Source organism: Chaetodon trifascialis, chromosome 24 (genome assembly GCF_039877785.1).
Source record: "Chaetodon trifascialis isolate fChaTrf1 chromosome 24, fChaTrf1.hap1, whole genome shotgun sequence".
Classification (NCBI taxonomy): domain Eukaryota; kingdom Metazoa; phylum Chordata; class Actinopteri; order Chaetodontiformes; family Chaetodontidae; genus Chaetodon; species Chaetodon trifascialis.
Genome location: NC_092079.1, coordinates 1,282,386 through 1,301,384, shown reverse-complemented (window position 1 = coordinate 1,301,384; position 18,999 = coordinate 1,282,386). Strand labels below are relative to the sequence as shown.

The following is an 18,999-nucleotide window of genomic DNA, read 5'->3' as shown; positions in this document are numbered from 1 at the left end:
TGTGCATTCACTCAATGTACAAATTATTTGTACGTCGTACATGATCTTGACGAATGTAGTGGCACGGTGGCCTGGGTCAACACATGACTCATTCATCCTGACGCACAGTAGTGTAGGGAGCAGGCTGCAGGCAGGCGCTGCGCGTGATGGCTGGCTCCTGGGTAAGTACATAAACACCATTGTATAGATTCTACCCATTAAAGCCTGATGTATAATTACTCCTCTGTTATACCTTGCAGGTGACAGTGGCTACCCCCTAAAGCGCTGGCTCCTCACCCCCTTCACCAACCCGCAGAGCGCAGAGGAGGTGCGCTTCAATGTGGCACACTCTCGCGCGCGCTCCGTCGTGGAGAGAGCCATCGGTCTCCTCAAAGCCCGGTGGAGGTGTTTGGATGCCTCGGGGGGCAGACTGCTTTATCACCCTACAAAGGTGTGTAAAATAATAATGGCTTGTGGAGTTCTGCACAATGTGGCACTGGGGAATGCTGTTCCCTTCCCGCATGGCCCCCCTCCCCCACACCACGAGGACCCGGATCCACAACCACCTCCCCGACATGAGGAATTTCAGCAGGGAGCAAGGCTCCGTGAAGGTGTCATGCGGCGTTTTAAACAAGACGGCAAGTATGTTTCATTTTTTAACAAGATCTTTAATGGAGCTGGCAATATCAGACATGACCTCACACATGTTGCCCATCACTGTGCGTATTTGCTGGAGCTCGTCACGGATTTCATTAATGGCACTGATGGTGTCCCTTTTTGTTTGAAGGACAGCGTCTGTCAGGATCCGACAACTTCTAGGCGCGCCATGCGGTCGGGACGCACTGGTGCTGGGTACAGCCAGGCCTTCAGCCACGGTGCCAGGACACGCCGTGCCCGGAACCTCCTCGTCACCCACCGCTTCCAACTCCACAATGACTGGGGACACAAAGAAGTCAACTACCTTTTCACAAGTCTTAAAATATTTACTTTAATAAACAGATAAAACTGTACTTTACCAGTCTCCTCTGTGGTTTCTGCCAAATCGGTGTCTCCTTCCTTCTCTGACACTATGCCATACACGCTGGCCGTACCAAGGATCGAGGCTATCTTGGTGTCCAGCGGTGTGGGTTCAGGTGCGCCCTTGCCCCCACCAGTAGCAGATGCGCCTCGACGGTGCCATGCCACTTTCTTCTTGGCCTCCACCTTCAAATCCGACCACTTCTTTTTAATTTCTGCCACAGAACGCTCTGTGGCACTGTAACTGCGGTGACGACGTGCTGCCACTCATTTCTTTTTATTTTATTCGTGACGCCACTACTGTGACCACCAAACAAAATATCTTTTCTGGCCTCAACCTCACCCACAAGCACCTCGATTTCACCCTCCGTAAAATTTCTTTTTCTTTTTTCTGCCATGATCGAACATAAAGTGCCATTGATCAGCAGGCATATTTATATGCAAAGACATTCATGAGGTACTTTGCATTGACCATTCATGGTAAAATGTGGGTCTGTCGGGGGCGGGATGTGAGGTGAATCCACCTGCGCAATCTTCCAGGTGGAGTGTGATTTATAAAGGGAAAATTGCGTGCAGGTGTGAGTACGCACGGTTTTATAAATCCGAATATTTTTTTGGCGTACGCCATTTCCAGCTTTTGGGCGTACGCACACTTTTAGTATGGATTCCACGCAATGTTTTATAAATGAGACCCCTGATCTTCTAAGTACCTTTTGCTCATTGTTGTCTTGCTTCCTGTCTGCCTCCATGACTCCTGTTCCTTGTGCTCAGTTGCCAACCTCGCGCTCCAGCCGACGCCCTGTCAGTCTGGACCGTGAGTCTCTGGAACTGGACTCCCTCTTGGCCTGTCCAATCTCCGCCTACTCGTCAGCTTCAGTGTGTGGATCTCCAAGATTTGTAATTGAGTCTATTTACTGCTACCTGGACCAGAGGGAGGGAAGAAGGGAGTGGTGAGTGGCGGACCACAGTCAGTGAAAGCCAAGTATTTTCAGGATGTCTCAGCTGTTTGTGAAGTAAGAAGATTAACAAAGAAGGAAGACAAGGTTCAGATGATCCTGCATGCTGCAGGAGGTTCAGATTCTTTCATTTTGGGCTCTGGGTGAAGTTAATACTTGTTGGCTGCTTTTCAGCTTCATGGTCCCAGTTTTTGTGATGTTTTGTTGGTTTGAAAAGAGACACTTCAGACTGAGCTCAATGAAAGTTTGGACCTTTTTAGCAAACAGCTGATGAGCAGAGTTTATCATCTCGAGTGCAGAAACCAAAAGATTCAACTGTGAAAGATGGAAATTAAAAAGGGAAAATTCACACAGTCACTTAAAGCTGAACAGAAAACTCAATTCTTCTTCTGTCATCTTCATTTTATTGTCCTTGTTAGTGTTGGAAAGTAACCGAGTACATTTGCTCCATTAGTTCAGCACAAATTTAGATACCTGTATTTTCTCTTTGTCCTACTTATACTTGTACTCTTGTCTGATATTTCCTGTGAGGAGCCACGTTCCTCTGACAGTCTTTGATTTGAACTTCATTACCCAGAACTCCTGCGTGGTGACCTGGTCACTGACCAGGTGAGCCTGTGAAGCTCAGTGTGATGCTGCCCTCTGGTGGCTGCAGCAGTCTGTGCTGCTGATGGTTTGTGTGGATTTTCATGGTGATGGTTGACTTTGAAGAGTTGCTGCTGGATGTTGATGTTTGTCTTCTTTCTGTCCATGAAGCTTTATTTAAACAGGAGTCCATCTCTGCTGCTTTTTTACTGGAACAGCTTCAAGTATTCTCACAGCTTCACATCATGTTTTCACTTGTTTGAAGAAATCTGTTTAAAGCTCAGTCGCAGGCAGAAATAAGCACATCCAGAGTTTTTTTTAAGATGCTGATTGATTTTCTCTTCAGTTTCTGAAACGAATCCAGTGTGAACTATCAGAAATAAAGACAGACTTGCTGCAGCATTAATGTAAATGATTCAAGTATCAATAAAGGTCCAACGTGTCAGAGATGGCCAGAACTCCAGAGTCAAACCACTGCCACTGTCCTCCTGGCCTGCTGTCTGGCTCTGGCATTATGCAGAACCCTCAGTGGGGGACAGTGGGCCATCAGAGTTTGTGGTCGGGGACCTCTCACACCTGGTGTAGAAGGTGTTGAGTTCCTCAGCTGCTCTGGAGGACAGCCTGATAGCAGGACCTTTCTTCTTGTAGTCAGTGATGGTCCTGAGTGGGTTCCAGATGGCTGCTGGTTCTGGTCTTGGTGCTTGAATCAGCTCTGAGTTCACTGAGCTGTTTGGCAAACCAGGGCTTGTGGTTTTGGACCTCATGATGGTTTTGGTTGTGAGGCAGACCTGCTGATAGAAGTTGATATACAAAAATTTGAATATCATGAAAAAGTTGAATATTTTTTCAGTCATTTCAGAAAGTGAAACTCATATTATAAAGATTCATTACACACAGAGTGAAATATTGCAGCCTGTATTTCTTGTAATGTTGATGATTTTGCTTACATTAGCTTACAGCTAATGAAAACCCAAAATTCAGTCTCAGAAAATTAGAATATTGTGAAAAAGTCAGCTAATTAACTCAAAGCACCTGCAGAGGTTTCCTGAGCCTTTAAATGGTCTCAGTCTGGATCAGTAGTCGACACAATCATTCAATTCAATTCAATTCAATTTTATTTGTATAGCGCCAAATCACAACAGAAGTTGTCTCAGGACACTTTCCATATAGAGCTGGTACAGACCAAGCTCTTTTATCTACAAAGAAACCAACAATTCCCCCATGAGCAAGCACTTGGCGACAGTGGCGAGGAAAAACTTCCTTTTAACAGGCAGAAACCTCGAGCAGAACCAGACTCTGGGTGGGCGGCCATCTGCCTCGACTGGTTGGGTGAGAGAGGAAGAGCAAGAGAGGGAGAGTGAGACAGACAGACAGACAGACAGACAGACAGACAGACAGACAGACAGACAGACAGACAGAAAAGCAGTCAGAGAGAGAGAGAGAGAGAGAGACAGAGACAGAGACAGAGACAGAGACAGAGACAGAGACAGAGAGACAGACACGCAGTCACAGTAACAGTGACAGTGGATGTAATAATAGCAGTAGCAGTTGCAGTGGATGTCAGGCAGGGCCAAGGCAGGAGATGCAGCTGAAATCCACAATCCAGATTCAGCCACTGTCCATGGGAACCTGCAAGACGACAAAGCACAGAGACTCCGGGGAAGGAGCTAAGTTAGTAACACACCGTGGTAGGACATGAGAGCGTGCGGATGGAGAGGGACAGAAGGACGGAGGAGCTCGGTGTATCTTTGGATGTCCCCCGACAGTCTAATCCTATAGCAGCATAACTAGGGGCTGGTCCAGGACAAGCCTGAGCCAGCCCTAACTATAAGCTTTATCAAAAAGGAAAGTTTTAAGCCTACTCTTAAATGTAGAGACAGTGTCTGCCTCCCGGACAAAGACTGGAAGATGGTTCCACAGGAGAGGAGCTTGATAGCTAAATGCTCTGACTCCTGTTCTGCTTTTTGAGACTTGAGGAACCGTAAGTAGACCTGCATTCTGGGAACGCAGTGTTCGAGTAGGGCAATAAGGTACTATGAGCTCTTTAAGATAAGAAGGTGCCTGGCCATTTATGGCTTTGTAAGTAAGGAGGAGAATTTTAAACTCTATTCTAAACTTTACAGGGAGCCAGTGCAAAGTGGCAAGTATTGGAGAAATATGATCTCGCTTCCTGGTTTTTGTCAGAACACGTGCTGCAGCGTATGAGGACAACTGCTGACTTGACAGATGTCCTGAAGACACTCATTGACACCCTCCACAAGGCTGGAGTCAGTGCATCAGGAGCCACCACACACAAACGTGTCCTTGAAATGGGCTACAAGTGTCACAGTCCTCGTGTCAACCTGCTCCTGATCCAGAGACGACGTCAGAAGCGTCTTACCTGGACTGAGGAGAAGAAAGACTGTTGCTCAGTGGTCCCCAGTCCTCTTTTCAGATGAAAGTCCATTTTGTGTTTTATTTGGAAATCAAGGTCCCAGAGTGTGGAGGAAGAGTGGAGAGGCCCAGAATCCAAGTTGCCTGAAATCAAGTGTGAAAAACATCAACAGGCTTTTCACAAGTTGGACTTTTTTGTGTTATAAATCCTTTTGTTTGGATCGATCTCATGAAATATTCCAATTTTTTGAGATGCTGGATTTTTGATTTTCATGAGTTGTAAGCCATAATTGTTAAAATTAAAACAAAAAGGCTATAAATATTTCAGTTTAAGTGTAATAAATCTAAAATATATGAAATTTTTGCAGTTTGAATTAAATGACAGGAAAACATGAACTTTTCAATGATATTTATTTTTTGAGATGCAGCTGTTCTTGTACTTTACTTGAGTATTTCTGCGAGGTTTCATAGCCAAGATCCAGGTTCTGTACAGTGACATTTCGAGTGTTCTGAAAATTAATGGAGGTCTGAGTGCTCCTTTTAGTGTTCAGAGGGGGTCAGACAGGGCTGCTCTTTGTCCGGCATGCTCTACTCGTCAGCCATCGAGCCTCTGCTTCAGACGCTGAGACATGATCTGAGAGGTGTTCGTTTGGCTGACTGTGACGTCTCTTTAAACTGTCAGCGTACGCAGACAATGTCGTCGTCCTGGGCAACACACAGAAAGACATCGATGAACGAGTGAACCTGTTCACTCCTGTGTCATCAGCCAAAGTAAACTAGGGGAAGAGTGAGGCGGTCATGGTGGGGGACAGGCTGGGAGATTGGCTCAGGTTACCTGGAGGATTAGTCTGGAAAAGGGGGGGCTAAGGTATCTGGGAGTCCTTCTGGGCAACAACAGTTTTTACAGAAAAACCGGGATGAAGTTTAAGAAAAGGTCAAAGATCAGCTGATGAAGTAGAAGTGGATTTTACCCAAAATGTCTTACAGAGGCCGTGTTCTGGTAATTAACGATCTAGTTTCTTCTGCTCTGTGGCATTGGTTGGGCTGAATGCTGGTTCCTGTGGTTGAGAATGCGGAAGTCCACACTGCTGAGTTCAGCTTTTAGGGAGCTGCTCAGGACTTGGACAGTTTCCAGGCAGTGTGTGGTTATGGGGGGGACAAATCATCTTTGATCACGTGCTGATGTGACTGTAACACCTCTGGGAAGAAGCATGTAGGTGTGAAATGTCACGAATAAAGACTTTATACAAAATCAAGCCTCTCTCTCTCTCTCTCTCTTCTCTCGATTTCACTCTACTGAAGCTCCAGCTGAAGGTAAAGTTTCTCGTTTCAGGTGTTTTTAACTCAAGCTGTCGTTAGCTTAGCTTCAGCACAAACGGCATTGATCTGCAGCTTTGTCCATCGTTTCTCCAAACTCTGAGTTTAACTGTGAACTCTGGATGAAGGAGCTGAAAGCAGCTGATGTGGAGACAGCAGGAAGGAGCATTCAGAGGCTGTGAGGATCTGAAACCTTTTATTTCTATTTTTTGATCTGATGATTTCAGCTGATGTGCACATGAATGATTTGTGTTTGTGATCAAAGTGTATGTGAGCTGTTTCATCTGTGTTTTCATGGTTCTGTTTGTGTCCTCTGACAGTTACAGATGAGTTCTAGTTTCTGGTTTCTGCTGGTTTCTTGAACTTGAACCTTCATTTTGAGGAAAACTGTCAAAACTCTTCGCTGTCACTGTACATTTACGCTCCGCTCCTTCGTTCATCTTTCTTTTCAGTCATCATTTGACGTCTTTCTTTGACTCTTTCTCTTCGCAGCCATTTCATTCTCCTCTTTTCTCTCTTTGTTGCTGTTTCTTTGACTCGTCACTTGATGGCGCTGTTTCATTGTTTGTGTGTTTCAGTCGCTATCAGTGATAAAGTTAATCAGATAATAAACGATGAAGTAAAATTACAGATGAAACTGCAGTATAAAAGTACTGTGAGATGATCCATTCTGCAGAACGAGTACTTCTACTTCGTTCTTTAAGTATGTTGAGCCTGTACTGAAGTACAGTTTTCAGGTACTTGGACTTTACTTACAGTCAGAGGAGACATTTTACTACAGAACAAGTACTTTTACTGCGGATGCTTTGAATACATGAACCTTGGAATAGTTGAGTACTTTTACTTGAGTCTGAGTTTGAAAGCAGGACTTTTACTTGGACTGTAGAATTTGTACGTTGTTGTATTGGTAGTTTTTCTTCAGTGAAGCTTCTCGTCTTTCAGATATGTTGAACTGTGTATTTGTAGATGAAGGTCACCAGAACTCATCACTTCATTTCAATTCATTCATGAGAGGAGCACCAACTGAGCCCTGTCTCTGTTTGAGTCTGTCATTAATGAGCCAGAAAAAGTCCAGATTATCAGTGTTTGTGACTGCAGAACGCTCTTTGAAGTGATGTTTTCTGGTCAATGACGGGAAATGATTGAATGTTACTATAGTGGAGGTTTAATTCCAGGTGTTGCTGTGAAATAATCAGCCGCATCGAGTTGTTTTCTGCAGGGACTCTGTGGATGGAGACACTCTGTCAGACCACATCAGTCCATCTCAGTCCTTCAGTGGGTCAGTGGATGATTCAGCTGATGTGCACATGAATGATTTGTGTTTCCTCTCTAGATCAAAGTGTGTGTGAGCTGTGAGCTGTGAGATGTGTCATGCTGCCGATTCATATCAGCAGCCTGAATCGGTGTGAGGACAGAGAGGAGGGAGTACGTCCCTCTAAAACCAGTCTGTGTGGGGACGATGACGGCCAGACCGAAGCTAAGAGATGAGACGAGGAACTCTGACTGTCCAGGACTCATCTCCATGTCAGAGCACTCAAATCTGTCCACCATCATTATTCACACTCAAAGCTCTGTGTGTGTTGTGTTGAAGGCCAGAGCAGCAGGACACACCAGACTCTGCTGGACCTGGACCTGGACCTGGACCTGGACCTGGACCTGGACCTGGACCTGGACCTGGACCTGGACCTGGACCTGGACCTGGACCTGGACCTGGACCTGGACCTGGACCTGGACCTGGACCTGGACCCAGCTGTGTGTCACTCAGGAGTGACCGTCAATGGGTCGCTTCATTGACTTTAAACAGCAACATGTCTCTGACAGACAGTAAGTTGTTCTCAGTATTAAACTTGTGTTGGACAATTTGACCTGAAATGTCCATATGTCCTCCTCATGTTGTCCACTGCTGATGTTTGTCCTCATGAAATCCAGTCTGACCATTTGTCCTTCTAATGTTCATGTTGTCCTAGAAGGAAGGTTAGAGCTAGATTAGTATTAAAGGACCTTTGTACAGTCTGTCCTTAAACAGTACTGACATGTCCACATGTGGACACTGAAAGCTGAGGATAATATGAGCCTTCAGCACAAATCCAGTGGGGACCTTCCAAAGTGTCTTTACCATCAAACTTCCTCTTTGAATGTTGGACTGAAATGCTTCAGCGACCATCATCTCTAAATAACAGTCAGGATATTTGTGCTGAGTCTCGTGATGCAAATATTAGAAAACAGACCAACAGAGTCAGTGCTGATGGACTCCACAGTTTAGTTTGTTGTCTGTCAATCACAGTAAAATCTGCTCAGAAATCAGTCCATTGAGTCCTGCTTTGGTCCAAGATTTGATGGACAAATGAAGCGATGATCCACAGACTGAAGTCATTCAGCTTCATGTTTTATTGAACTTTGGTGTGTTGAGCCTTTTCTTGTTGATCGCTGCTAGTTTCTCCCGCAGCTTCTGAGGCTGAAGAAGAAAAAGTCAATTTCCATCCCTGGTGGTCTTCCTCTGTGTCTGACAGGATCGACGGGAGACCAGCCTCTGCTGGACCTGAACCTGAACCCAGCTGTGTGTCCTTGAAGAGTGAATGATCGGTGGTCATTTCATTGATTTTAAGGGAGATCGACCGTCTGCTGCAAATAGGTAAACTGTCAATAACATTAAAATACTTAATAATTATAGTTAATAATAAATAAATAATAAATAATTACAGATTCTTGTTTGAACTGTTATTTATCTAGAAAAGTTTTTAAACCTGTTTGTTTATTTTCAGCATCGTTCTTCTTCTCGTTTGTTTATACCCTCCCATGTGGAAGCTGCCCAGTATAACCAGTCTTCAACTCTTGATTCCAGTTGAACATTTCCTCCACGCACACGTTCTGACTGATGACTGCATGAGTATGAAACAGTGACTTGATTGAGGCTAACAGATGCTAACGAAGGCTAACCCTAATTCCACTGAGTTCCTCCATCAAATCAACATGTTGTGTTTTTCATTCATATGACAACACAAACAGAAACATGTCAGTGATAACAGCTGGACTGAGATCAGCTGCTGTGAAACACAGAGTGAAGCAACACAGAGAGTGTGAGGAAACACACAGTCTGTTTGTGACTGATGCTGCTGATGGATTCACAAAGTCAAGAAAAACACTGACGGCGGCATCATGGCGCCTCACATCAGGCTGGAGTTGTGCCTCTGTGAAGACGTCTGATGCAGAGAAGGGTGTTATGGGTAACTACAGGCTGCAGGAGCTCAGAGAGGAGAAAAAGCTCAAAGATGTGTTGTGTGTCCAACAAGTGGACAAGAACAAATACATGTTGTCCAAGAATAAAAGAAAGAGCCAGAACAAGTTGTATGAACAACAGCTGCACCTGTTTCCTTCATGTCGTCCAGAGAAGAACGTTCCAGCTTTCATCTGAAACACAGCTGGATGTGAAGTCACCCTCAGCTTTGCTTTGATCCAGTCTTCTCTGCTTCTCTCTTTGGTTTTCTCATATTTCACTCACTTTATTGTGACTCATTGCCAATTTGTGCTGGACAGGTAGCATCCAGTTAGCTTGTGTGAGCTGTGTGATGCTGTCCATAGTATTATAGGGGTCAATGAGAACTGGAGGGACTCAACCAGACAAACTGGTCAACCAACACAGTAAAGTGAAAGCTGCACAGAAATGCAGACTGGACTGTTGATTCACGGTGGGATCAGCAGTATGAGCGACACTTTAATGTCAGTGGAAACCTTCTGATTCAATGTTGGAATCAACACTTTAGCTCAAAGGACCGTCAGCTGGTGTTTGTCCCTGTGTGGATGGACATGATGTGAGCTAATTCTTCATGATTCGTCCACAGAGTCCACCAGGAGAGCTCAGAGGTTCCCAGTGGTCAGTCTGCCCAGCAGCATCAAACTCACCTGGACTCCATATTTCTGGTCTGTACATGTACAACAGCTGCTCTCACATCTGTTCTGTCCACATTAATGTCCACGCTGCACTTTGTAGACCAGTGGACCGTCAGTCTGTCCAACATGGATCTGAGGTTTGCTTCCATGATTTCACTTTGTGTCATTCATATCATCTTCTGTTCCAGCTGCTGGAGGAGAACATTGTCTCTTTTGTGAGGAACGAGCTGAAGAAGATCAAGACGGTTCTGAGTCCAGATTACCCAGAATCCTTAGAGAGTCAGGGGGAGGATGAGGAGGTGTTGGACGGTGAGGATGCAGAGCAGAGGAGGAGCAGCAGAGAGGCATTTCTGAAGATCACGCTGCACCTCCTGAGGAGAATGAAGGAGGAGGAGCTGGCTGAGCGTCTGCAGAGCAGTAAGAGGATTTCTCTAAAGGTTTAACTGTTGGATCAGTGAACATTCACTGATGTCTGAACAGATGGACCAAAATATGTTAAGACAAGGACATTAAATTCTCATCTGAACTTTATCAAATCACTTATTGATTTATTTGTTGTGTCTTCATTCAGAACATCTTGCTGCTTTTTGTGGGCGTAAACTTAAATGTAACCTGAAGGAGAAGTTCCAGTGTGTGTTTGAGGGGATCGCTAAAGCAGGAAACGGGACCCTCCTGAATCAGATCTACACAGAGCTCTTCATCACAGAGGGAGGGACTGGACAGGTCAATGATGAACATGAGATCAGACAGATTGAAACAGCATCCAGGAAACCACACGGACCAGAAACCACAGTCAGACAAGAAGACATCTTTAAAGCCTCACCTGGACGTGATGAACCAATCAGAACAGTGATGACAAGGGGAGTGGCTGGCATTGGGAAGACGGTCTTAACACAGAAGTTCACTCTGGACTGGGCCGAAGACAAAGCCCACCAGGACATACAGTTCATGTTTCCGTTCACTTTCAGAGAGCTGAATGTGCTGAAAGAGAAAAAGTTCAGCCTGGTGGAACTTGTTCATCACTTCTTTCCTGAAACCAAAGAAGCAGGAATCTGCAGGTTTGAAGAATTCAGGGTTTTGTTCATCCTTGACGGTCTGGATGAGTGTCGACTTCCTCTGGACTTCCACAACAATGAGATCCTGACTGATGCTACAGAGTCCACCTCAGTGGATGTGCTGCTGACAAACCTCATCAGGAGAAACCTGCTTCCCTCTGCTCTCCTCTGGATAACCACACGACCTGCAGCAGCCAATCAGATCCCTCCTGAGTGTGTCGACATGGTGACAGAGGTCAGAGGGTTCACTGATGAACAGAAGGAGGAGTACTTCAGGAAGAGGTTCAGAGACAAGGAGCAGGCCAACAGAATCATCTCCCACATCAAGACATCACAAAGCCTCCACATCATGTGCCACATCCCAGTCTTCTGCTGGATCACTGCTACAGTTCTGGAGGATGTGATGAATACCAAAGAGGAAGGAGAGCTGCCCAAGACTCTGACTCAGATGTACATCCACTTCCTGGTGGTTCAGTCCAAACTGAAGTACATCATGTATGATGGAGGAGCTGAGTCAGATCCTCAGTTGACTCCAGAGAGCAGGAAGATGATTGAGTCTCTGGGAAAACTGGCTTTTGAGCAGCTGCAGAAAGGAAACCTGATCTTCTACCAATCAGACCTGACAGAGTGTGGCATCGATATCAGAGCAGCCTCAGTGTACTCAGGAGTGTTCATACAGATCTTCATAGAGGAGAGAGGACTGTACCAGGACAAGGTGTTCTGCTTCATCCATCTGAGTGTTCAGGAGTTTCTGGCTGCTCTTCATGTCCATCTGACTTTCATCAAGTCTGGAGTCAATCTGCTGTCAGAAGAACAAAGAACCTGGTGGGCTAAACAATTTAGAAATGAACTAACACATCTCCACCAGAGTGCAGTGGACAAGACCTTACAGAGTCCAAATGGACACCTGGACTTGTTCCTCCGATTCCTCCTGGGTCTTTCACTGCAGACCAATCAGACTCTGCTACGAGGCCTGCTGACACAGACAGGAAGTGGCTCAAAAACCAATCGGGTAACTGTCAAGTACATCAAGAAGAAGATTGAAGAGACTCCCTCTGCAGAGAAAAGCATCAATCTGTTCCACTGTCTGAATGAACTGAATGATCCTTCTGTAGTGGATCAGATCCAACAGTCCTTGAGTTCAGGAAGACACAGATCCACAGATAAACTGTCTCCTGCTCAGTGGTCAGCTCTGGTCTTCATCTTACTGTCATCAGAAAAAGATCTGGATGTGTTTGACCTGAAGAAATTCTCTGCTTCAGAGGAGGCTCTTCTGAATCTGCTGCCAGTGGTCAAAGCCTCCAACAAAGCTGTGTAAGTACAGAGATAGTGAAGTTTCTTCATCAATAAATACTCTGATATCTAACTTACTGTTTGCCTCCTTCCTTTGTCTCTTCAGACTGAGTGGCTGTAACCTCTCAGAGAGAAGCTGTGAAGCTCTGTCCTCAGTCCTCAGATCCCAGTCCTCCAGTCTGAGAGAGCTGGACCTGAGTAACAACGACCTGCAGGATTCAGGAGTGAAGCTGTTATCTGCTGGACTGAAGAGTCCACACTGTGCACTGCAAACTCTCAGGTCAGATCAAGTTACTGTTTGGGTTCATACAATTTATTCAGCTTCTCTAATGTCATTTCTGATGACTGGTAGATTTTTTTTCCCTCCATTTTTTTTTTCAATGTATCTTAAACGAATTCAGCTTCATTTGCTGTACAGAATCAAATATGAATGAACACAGGCTGAGATGGAGGTCCTCATTTATGTTCCTTTGATTACTGCTCTCAACCATAAAGATGCCTCCTTATTCCTGATTCAGTTGTGATTAATAATGACAAAACAACAAATCTCTCTCTGTCGGTCTGCCCCTCCATTTTCTCCACAACTAATCGATCATCATCCGATCGACTTCCCACTTGGTGGATGTATTGGTGATGACCCAAGGAAGTGCATTGTCGACTTTGAAGTAGTTTGCATGACCTTTAACATTGAAACTGAACTCTTCAGAAACACGATGCCAACAGCATGTCTTTGTGGATGGTCATGTGGGTCAGTCAGTCAGACCTCCACATGTTCAGACATTCATGTTCCCCTCAGGATGAATTCTAATCACTTTGATCCTCTGATGTTTCATCGAGCACCATCATCAGGTCAACATTTTAAAGTGTTCAGTATTTTGTTTTATGATCAAATACCTGCAGAACTAAAGACATTCCCATCAGCCTCAGCTGTACTTTGTCTTTACTGCTCACTAGCTCATTAGAAACAAACACTGTACCTGCTGAACATGAACATGCAGGCATTGTCATGGTGAGCATGTTAGCATGCTGAAATTAGCATTTGTCTCAAAGCACTGCTGTGTTTAAGTGCAGCCTCACAGACTGCAGACTTTGACATTGAGGTCACAATGACCTAACACATTGATTCAGTCGTTCAGTTTATTGATTTATTTATTTGGAGACAATTTCTTCTTGATTTGATGGACACAGCAGGACCCTCAGATGATCTTCCATGTGTGTTGTTCTGTGTTTTCAGGCTGTCAGGCTGTCTGATCACAGAGGAAGGCTGTGCTTCTCTGGCCTCAGCTCTGAGATCCAACCCCTCCCATCTGAGAGAGCTGGACCTGAGCTACAATCATCCAGGAGACTCAGGAGTGAAGCTGCTGTCGGCTGGACTGGAGGATCCTCACTGGAGACTGGACACTCTCAGGTATGAAGAGGCTGCTGCAGCCACAGTCAGTCAGTGTGAAAGTGGAGGAAAAGCTGGAAACATGTTGTCTGTCTTTTTGGTTGATGGTGGATGTGAGTGAGACATGAACAATCACACATGTAGGACACCTTTGTCCTTTGATCACAACATAAACACTGGTTAAACATGAAAAGGACATTTATGTCGGAGGTCTCAAGGAGAACATCTCCAGGAACAAACATGATAATGACCTGTTGGTCATAATTGATGCAGTTTGGACAGATCTCTGCATGGTCAAAGAACTGTCTGTCAGTGTGACAAATGTCCTTTTTGTCCTCAAAAGACGTAAAAACAAGCTTCCAATAACTCCAAAGCAGTTCTATTTAGTTGAAACTGCTGGAACCTGACAACCACATGACAGAGCAGGACTTTTGAGATGCTTCATTCAAGTGTTTTTCTCCAAATGTTGGACTCCTCCTTCATCAGTGGAGAATAATTGAACTGAACATGGTCTTCACAGCAAACATGGCTTGTCAGTATTTCCATGTGCAGACATCAAGTGGCTCTTCTTGTTCTGGTGAACTTCATTTATTGTCAGTATCCACACTTGTAATGAACACATGAAGCATGGTCATATATGGGACATGACGAGGAGAACCGTGTCCAACAATAAATGATTAAAGCTCTGTTGGTTTGTTGAGCGAAGACAATGTCAGACTGATTATTAATCATCACAGGTAGGAGAGAGCCATCAATGAGTGAAGCAGCTTAGAATATAAGTCAGCAACAGATTGAAATGAGGAAATGAGCTGATGAAGGCAGATTTAATGATGAGAGAGAATCAGTGTCAGTGTCAGTGTCTGAGCAGAGCTGAAGAGGTTTAGGGGCAGCAGGGAGAAGCAGGCCAGATCAACATATTGTGTTTGTGTGTATAAGAGTAATGTAACGTCCATGCTTGCATGCTGAAAGAGGATGTGCTGCTCTGACCCCCCTCCTCCTTTCAGGGTGGAGCCTACTGGAGTCCGATGGTTTAGACCAGGTCTGAGGAAGTGTAAGTGTGTCTTTAATTTGACTGATGACAACAAAGCAGAGCACATTCAGCCATCTTCAAACTGTGACATCACTCATTCACATCTCTGATGTCATCATCAAACTGTCCATCAATCACCAGATGATCGATCAATAACTGCAGCTGTTTTCTTCTTCTTCTCTCCATCAGATTCCCGTGAACTCAAACTGGACACAAACACAGTACACAGAAACATCAAAATGTCTGACAACAACAGGAAGATGACACATGTGAAAGAGGATCAGTCATATCCTGATCATCCAGACAGATTTCACTGGTGGCCTCAGCTGCTGTGTGGAACTGGTGTGACTGGTCGCTGTTACTGGGAGGTCGAGTGGACAGATGTTTATCTATCAGTAGCTTACAGAAGACTCAGTAGGAAAGGAGAATATTCAAACTGTGTGTTTGGAGAGAATGATCAGTCCTGGAGTCTGTTCTGCTCTGATGATAAAGGTTACTATTTCTGTTACAATGTCAGAAATCCATCCATGTCCTCCTCCTCCTCCTTGTCCTCCTCCTCCTTGTCCTCCTCCTCCATCTCTCACAGAGTAGGAGTGTATGTGGACTGTCCTGCTGGCACTCTGTCCTTCTACAGAGTCTCCTCTGACTCACTGATCCACCTCCACACCTTGAACACCACATTCACTGAACCTCTTTATCCTGGTTTTGGGCTCTGGGGCAGGTTCGGGTTTGTTTCCTCCGTGTCTCTGTGTCCTCTGTAGGAGGTAGAGTCTCCTCCTGTTAGAGAAACAGACACTACGTTTACATGCAGTCAAGTAACCCTTTCATAACTGGAATATCAGCAATCACCCGGTTGCACACGGCCATGTAAACACCAATAACCCTTTTGAAAAACCCGAATATGCTCATATTCCGTTTTTTACAAACCCAAATAAGACCCCTGGGTTACTCCTTTTCTAACCCAAACATTTGGCCTATTGGAATATCCCCATCGAACGGAACATTAATTTGTGTTCTGCGCATGTTCTACTCGCAAGAAATCTTGGTCTTTTGAGTGCAGGTAGCATGGATATGGATGGCACAGCTCCGGCTCCATTTCCTATTTCTTCACATTCTTGCCTTCCATGAATGAAGAAAGTGAGACAGAATAGTGTCAAGTACTGGTGGTGGGTCAGTACCAGCCCCGGGCTTTTCATTTTCCACCGTGCTGCTGTCGTTGTTGTTGTTTTTGGATACAGGAAGAAGAAGCTGAAATGACGTGCATTGCACCATGACGTTGTCCGTGCGTCGAGACGTTGTCCGTGCAGCGCTGTTTTGATCGGGATATCCCAATTGATAACCCTGTTTACTCACGCATGTAAACAGGTTATTCCGAATGTTTCAGAAACCGGAATATTGACCATAACCCGAATATTGACTGCGTGTAAACGTAGTGACTGCTGAACAGATCAGTTGAATCTGTGCAGGATCTCAGTCACATCAGTCTTTCAGGTTATTGGAATAAATTGATTAATGAACTTTGTTGAAAATGATTGAAAAGATTCCTCATTTACTTTGTAAACTTCTTCCACTTCCAGTCCTTTAAAGATGGAAGCTGTGATCATTAAAGTGTGAAAACGCTTTTGGCTTGAACCTTCAGCTGTGTGTTGATTTCAATTCTGGATCTTGTTCCAATCAAAGCTGAATGTTGCTGTGAGTTTTTGTTTTGTCTCTCAGATCAGGACTAGAGGTCCACCAATATGGTTTTTTTCAGGGCTGATACAGATTATTAGAAATCAAGAAGACAGATTACCATGAAAATATCAGTATCATCTTGATCGTTTCACTTCATGTTGTGTTTTCATGGTTCATTTCACTCAACAACATCGAGCTGAACCAAGAATCAAGTGTGCACAAACTACTTCCTGATGGCTGATAACACTTGAACTGTTTGCTGACATATTAAAACATGAGGAAGGTGACACAACCTCCAAGAAGTGACAACAGCGAGAGCAGCACAGGTTTCCCTCAACACGAGAGACAACCTGAGGGACGTGGACCTCGTTAGCAGACGTCCGCTTCATTCAAACAACTTCATTACCACCAACAAATCTTCAGTTTAGACCAGTAGAAGTTTGGGGGCTGATAACACGTTGTGATGCTATTTGTCACTCAAACTTTGATTGATTCAACTTTGTAGTCAAGTTTCATCTTCGAAAGCAGAGAAACAAGTTTGGAAATCATTGTTAAACAAATCTGTCAAAGACTTCTAGAAGTCTTCAAACTTCAACGGTACGTGAGAAATAACTGACAAGAAGAAAACTTGATCAACGTAAATCAGAGATGCAGAATTTATTGGGAAAAATCAGTTTAATTTTAATGGAGTTTTTCTGTCCTGCAGCTTCTTCGTATTTGATGTAAAAAAGAGGAAAAACAATGACAGAAAAACGGGTTGAAAAAGTAGACTGAGGAGGCTTCATCATCACCAAAAATGAACCACAAAATAATGGAAATGATATGAAATGAAAGATCATTTCTCTTATTATGTCTTACATCAAGGCTGGTTTAATGCACAATGTGCTGACTTAATTGATTGAGTGTTGGATGGTGGAGACGGTTGCAGGTGGACTTGGTGTTCTGACGGTCTGTGGGAGCTATGGAAGAGTCTCCAGGTGAGTCCAGATCCTGCAGATCTTTATTCATCAATCATTCATCTTGAGTCTCTGCCCCTGAGTTGGGTTTTTGATGTTAAGGAGAGACATTAAACATCAGATTGACTTGAGGAACTAACAGTTGACTGATGCTGTGTGGACCAGGATTCACACTGATTATTGGGATCAATATGTTCTGATCGGTATTGATGAAAGAAGTGAGATGAGGATTGGTGATATTGTCCACATCAGTATGAGGGTCAGTATTATTGTGTGTGTTGATGGTGTCTCTGCGAGTCACTTTAGCAGTCCAGTTCCATCCAGATCAATATGAAGCATGAATGCTTGTATTGATCACATCACTGCTGGAATCAGTGTTGTTAACAGCAGTCACTCAGACACTTCTAATAACATATTTCAGCCTTTTTAACATTGAAAAACACTTCATGTCATCTTTGTCAGTGAAACTGACATCATGCAGTTTATCTTTTCACCACCAGAGGGCGACATATCATCACAATGAAAGGTCCAGTGAGGAGGATTCAGTGGCACCTAGTGGTGAGGTTGCAGATTGCAGCCAACTGAATCCACCTCACCTCACCTTCCCTACGGTGACAAAGTCTCTTTCTGGAGTCAGTGTGTGGTTTGTCTGTTCTGGGCTCCTGTCAAAACATGGTGGTGCAAGTTGGAGGACCTGCTGCCTTTCTAGATATCAAGACTCATTCTGAGGTCACCAAAACACAAGAAGAAGAAGTATGGGAGGATTATGATGGCAGAAATGGTGTCAGAGCAGGAGTCAGAGAACAAATGTAAACATGACGACACAAGAGGATGTTTTACTGCAGGGCGTGGCCGGCAGGTCTGGTCCGGCTTCTTCCTCTTCTGAGCACACCTGACACCAATCACTCAATCAAGACCCACCTGCTGCCATCAGGACTCTTCAGATCTTCGAAGCATCTTTTGCTCATTATTGCCTTGCCTCCTGTCTGCCTCCGTGACTCCTGTTCCCTGTGCTCAGCTGCCAACCTCGTGCTCCAGCTGATACCCTATCAGTCTGGACTGTGAGTCTCTGGAACTGGACTCCCTCTTGGCCTGTCCACTCTCTGCCTACTCGTCAGCTTCAGTGTATGGATCTCCCAGATTTGCATTTGGGTCTGTTTACTGCTGTCTCAAACATAACAGGAATGGATTGATCATTGTTGGTGAGTTTGGAGATGATCGCTGTGTGAAGTGTTTCCCACCTGGACCAGAGGCAGGGAAGAAGGGAGTGGTGAGTGGAGGACCACAGTCAATGACGAGTCTTTTCAGGATGTCTCAGCTGTTTGTGAAGGAAGAAGACTGACAAAGAAGGACAGAAGGAAGGTTCAGATGGTGCTGCAGGAAGTTCTTGAATGTTGTGGATAAATCTGGAGAAGATCTCGATGCTGCACTGAGGGAAGTATTTACAACAACTCAGACAACCTGGTCTGAGTTCAGGACTGAACACTGT

The 18,999-nt window shown here is 44.7% G+C and overlaps 1 protein-coding gene and 1 pseudogene across 1 annotated transcript; both read left to right on the top strand.

Annotated features, from left to right (window-relative positions):
* Positions 1-9,247: 9,247 nt before the first annotated feature.
* Positions 9,248-18,640, top strand: LOC139352069 (NLR family CARD domain-containing protein 3-like). Its single transcript, XM_070994118.1, has 7 exons — positions 9,248-9,944; positions 10,067-10,145; positions 10,304-10,532; positions 10,687-12,484; positions 12,570-12,743; positions 13,698-13,871; positions 18,356-18,640. Exons 1-7 carry the CDS (start codon positions 9,889-9,891, stop codon positions 18,573-18,575), a joined length of 2,730 nt encoding a protein of 909 aa, XP_070850219.1. The 5' UTR covers positions 9,248-9,888; the 3' UTR covers positions 18,576-18,640.
* Positions 15,120-15,710, top strand: LOC139328030 (neoverrucotoxin subunit alpha-like; annotated as a pseudogene).
* Positions 18,641-18,999: the final 359 nt, after the last annotated feature.

Bases quoted from the DNA above. Each gene is read 5' to 3' on its own strand.
- LOC139352069 (XM_070994118.1), top strand. From the start codon at position 9,889: ATGCAGACTGGACTGTTGATTCACGGTGGGATCAGCAGTATGAGCGAC. The intron at 10,146-10,303 runs GTCTGTACATGT...CTTCTGTTCCAG, and splicing joins ACCTGGACTCCATATTTCTG to CTGCTGGAGGAGAACATTGT. The intron at 12,485-12,569 runs GTAAGTACAGAG...TTGTCTCTTCAG, and splicing joins AAAGCCTCCAACAAAGCTGT to ACTGAGTGGCTGTAACCTCT.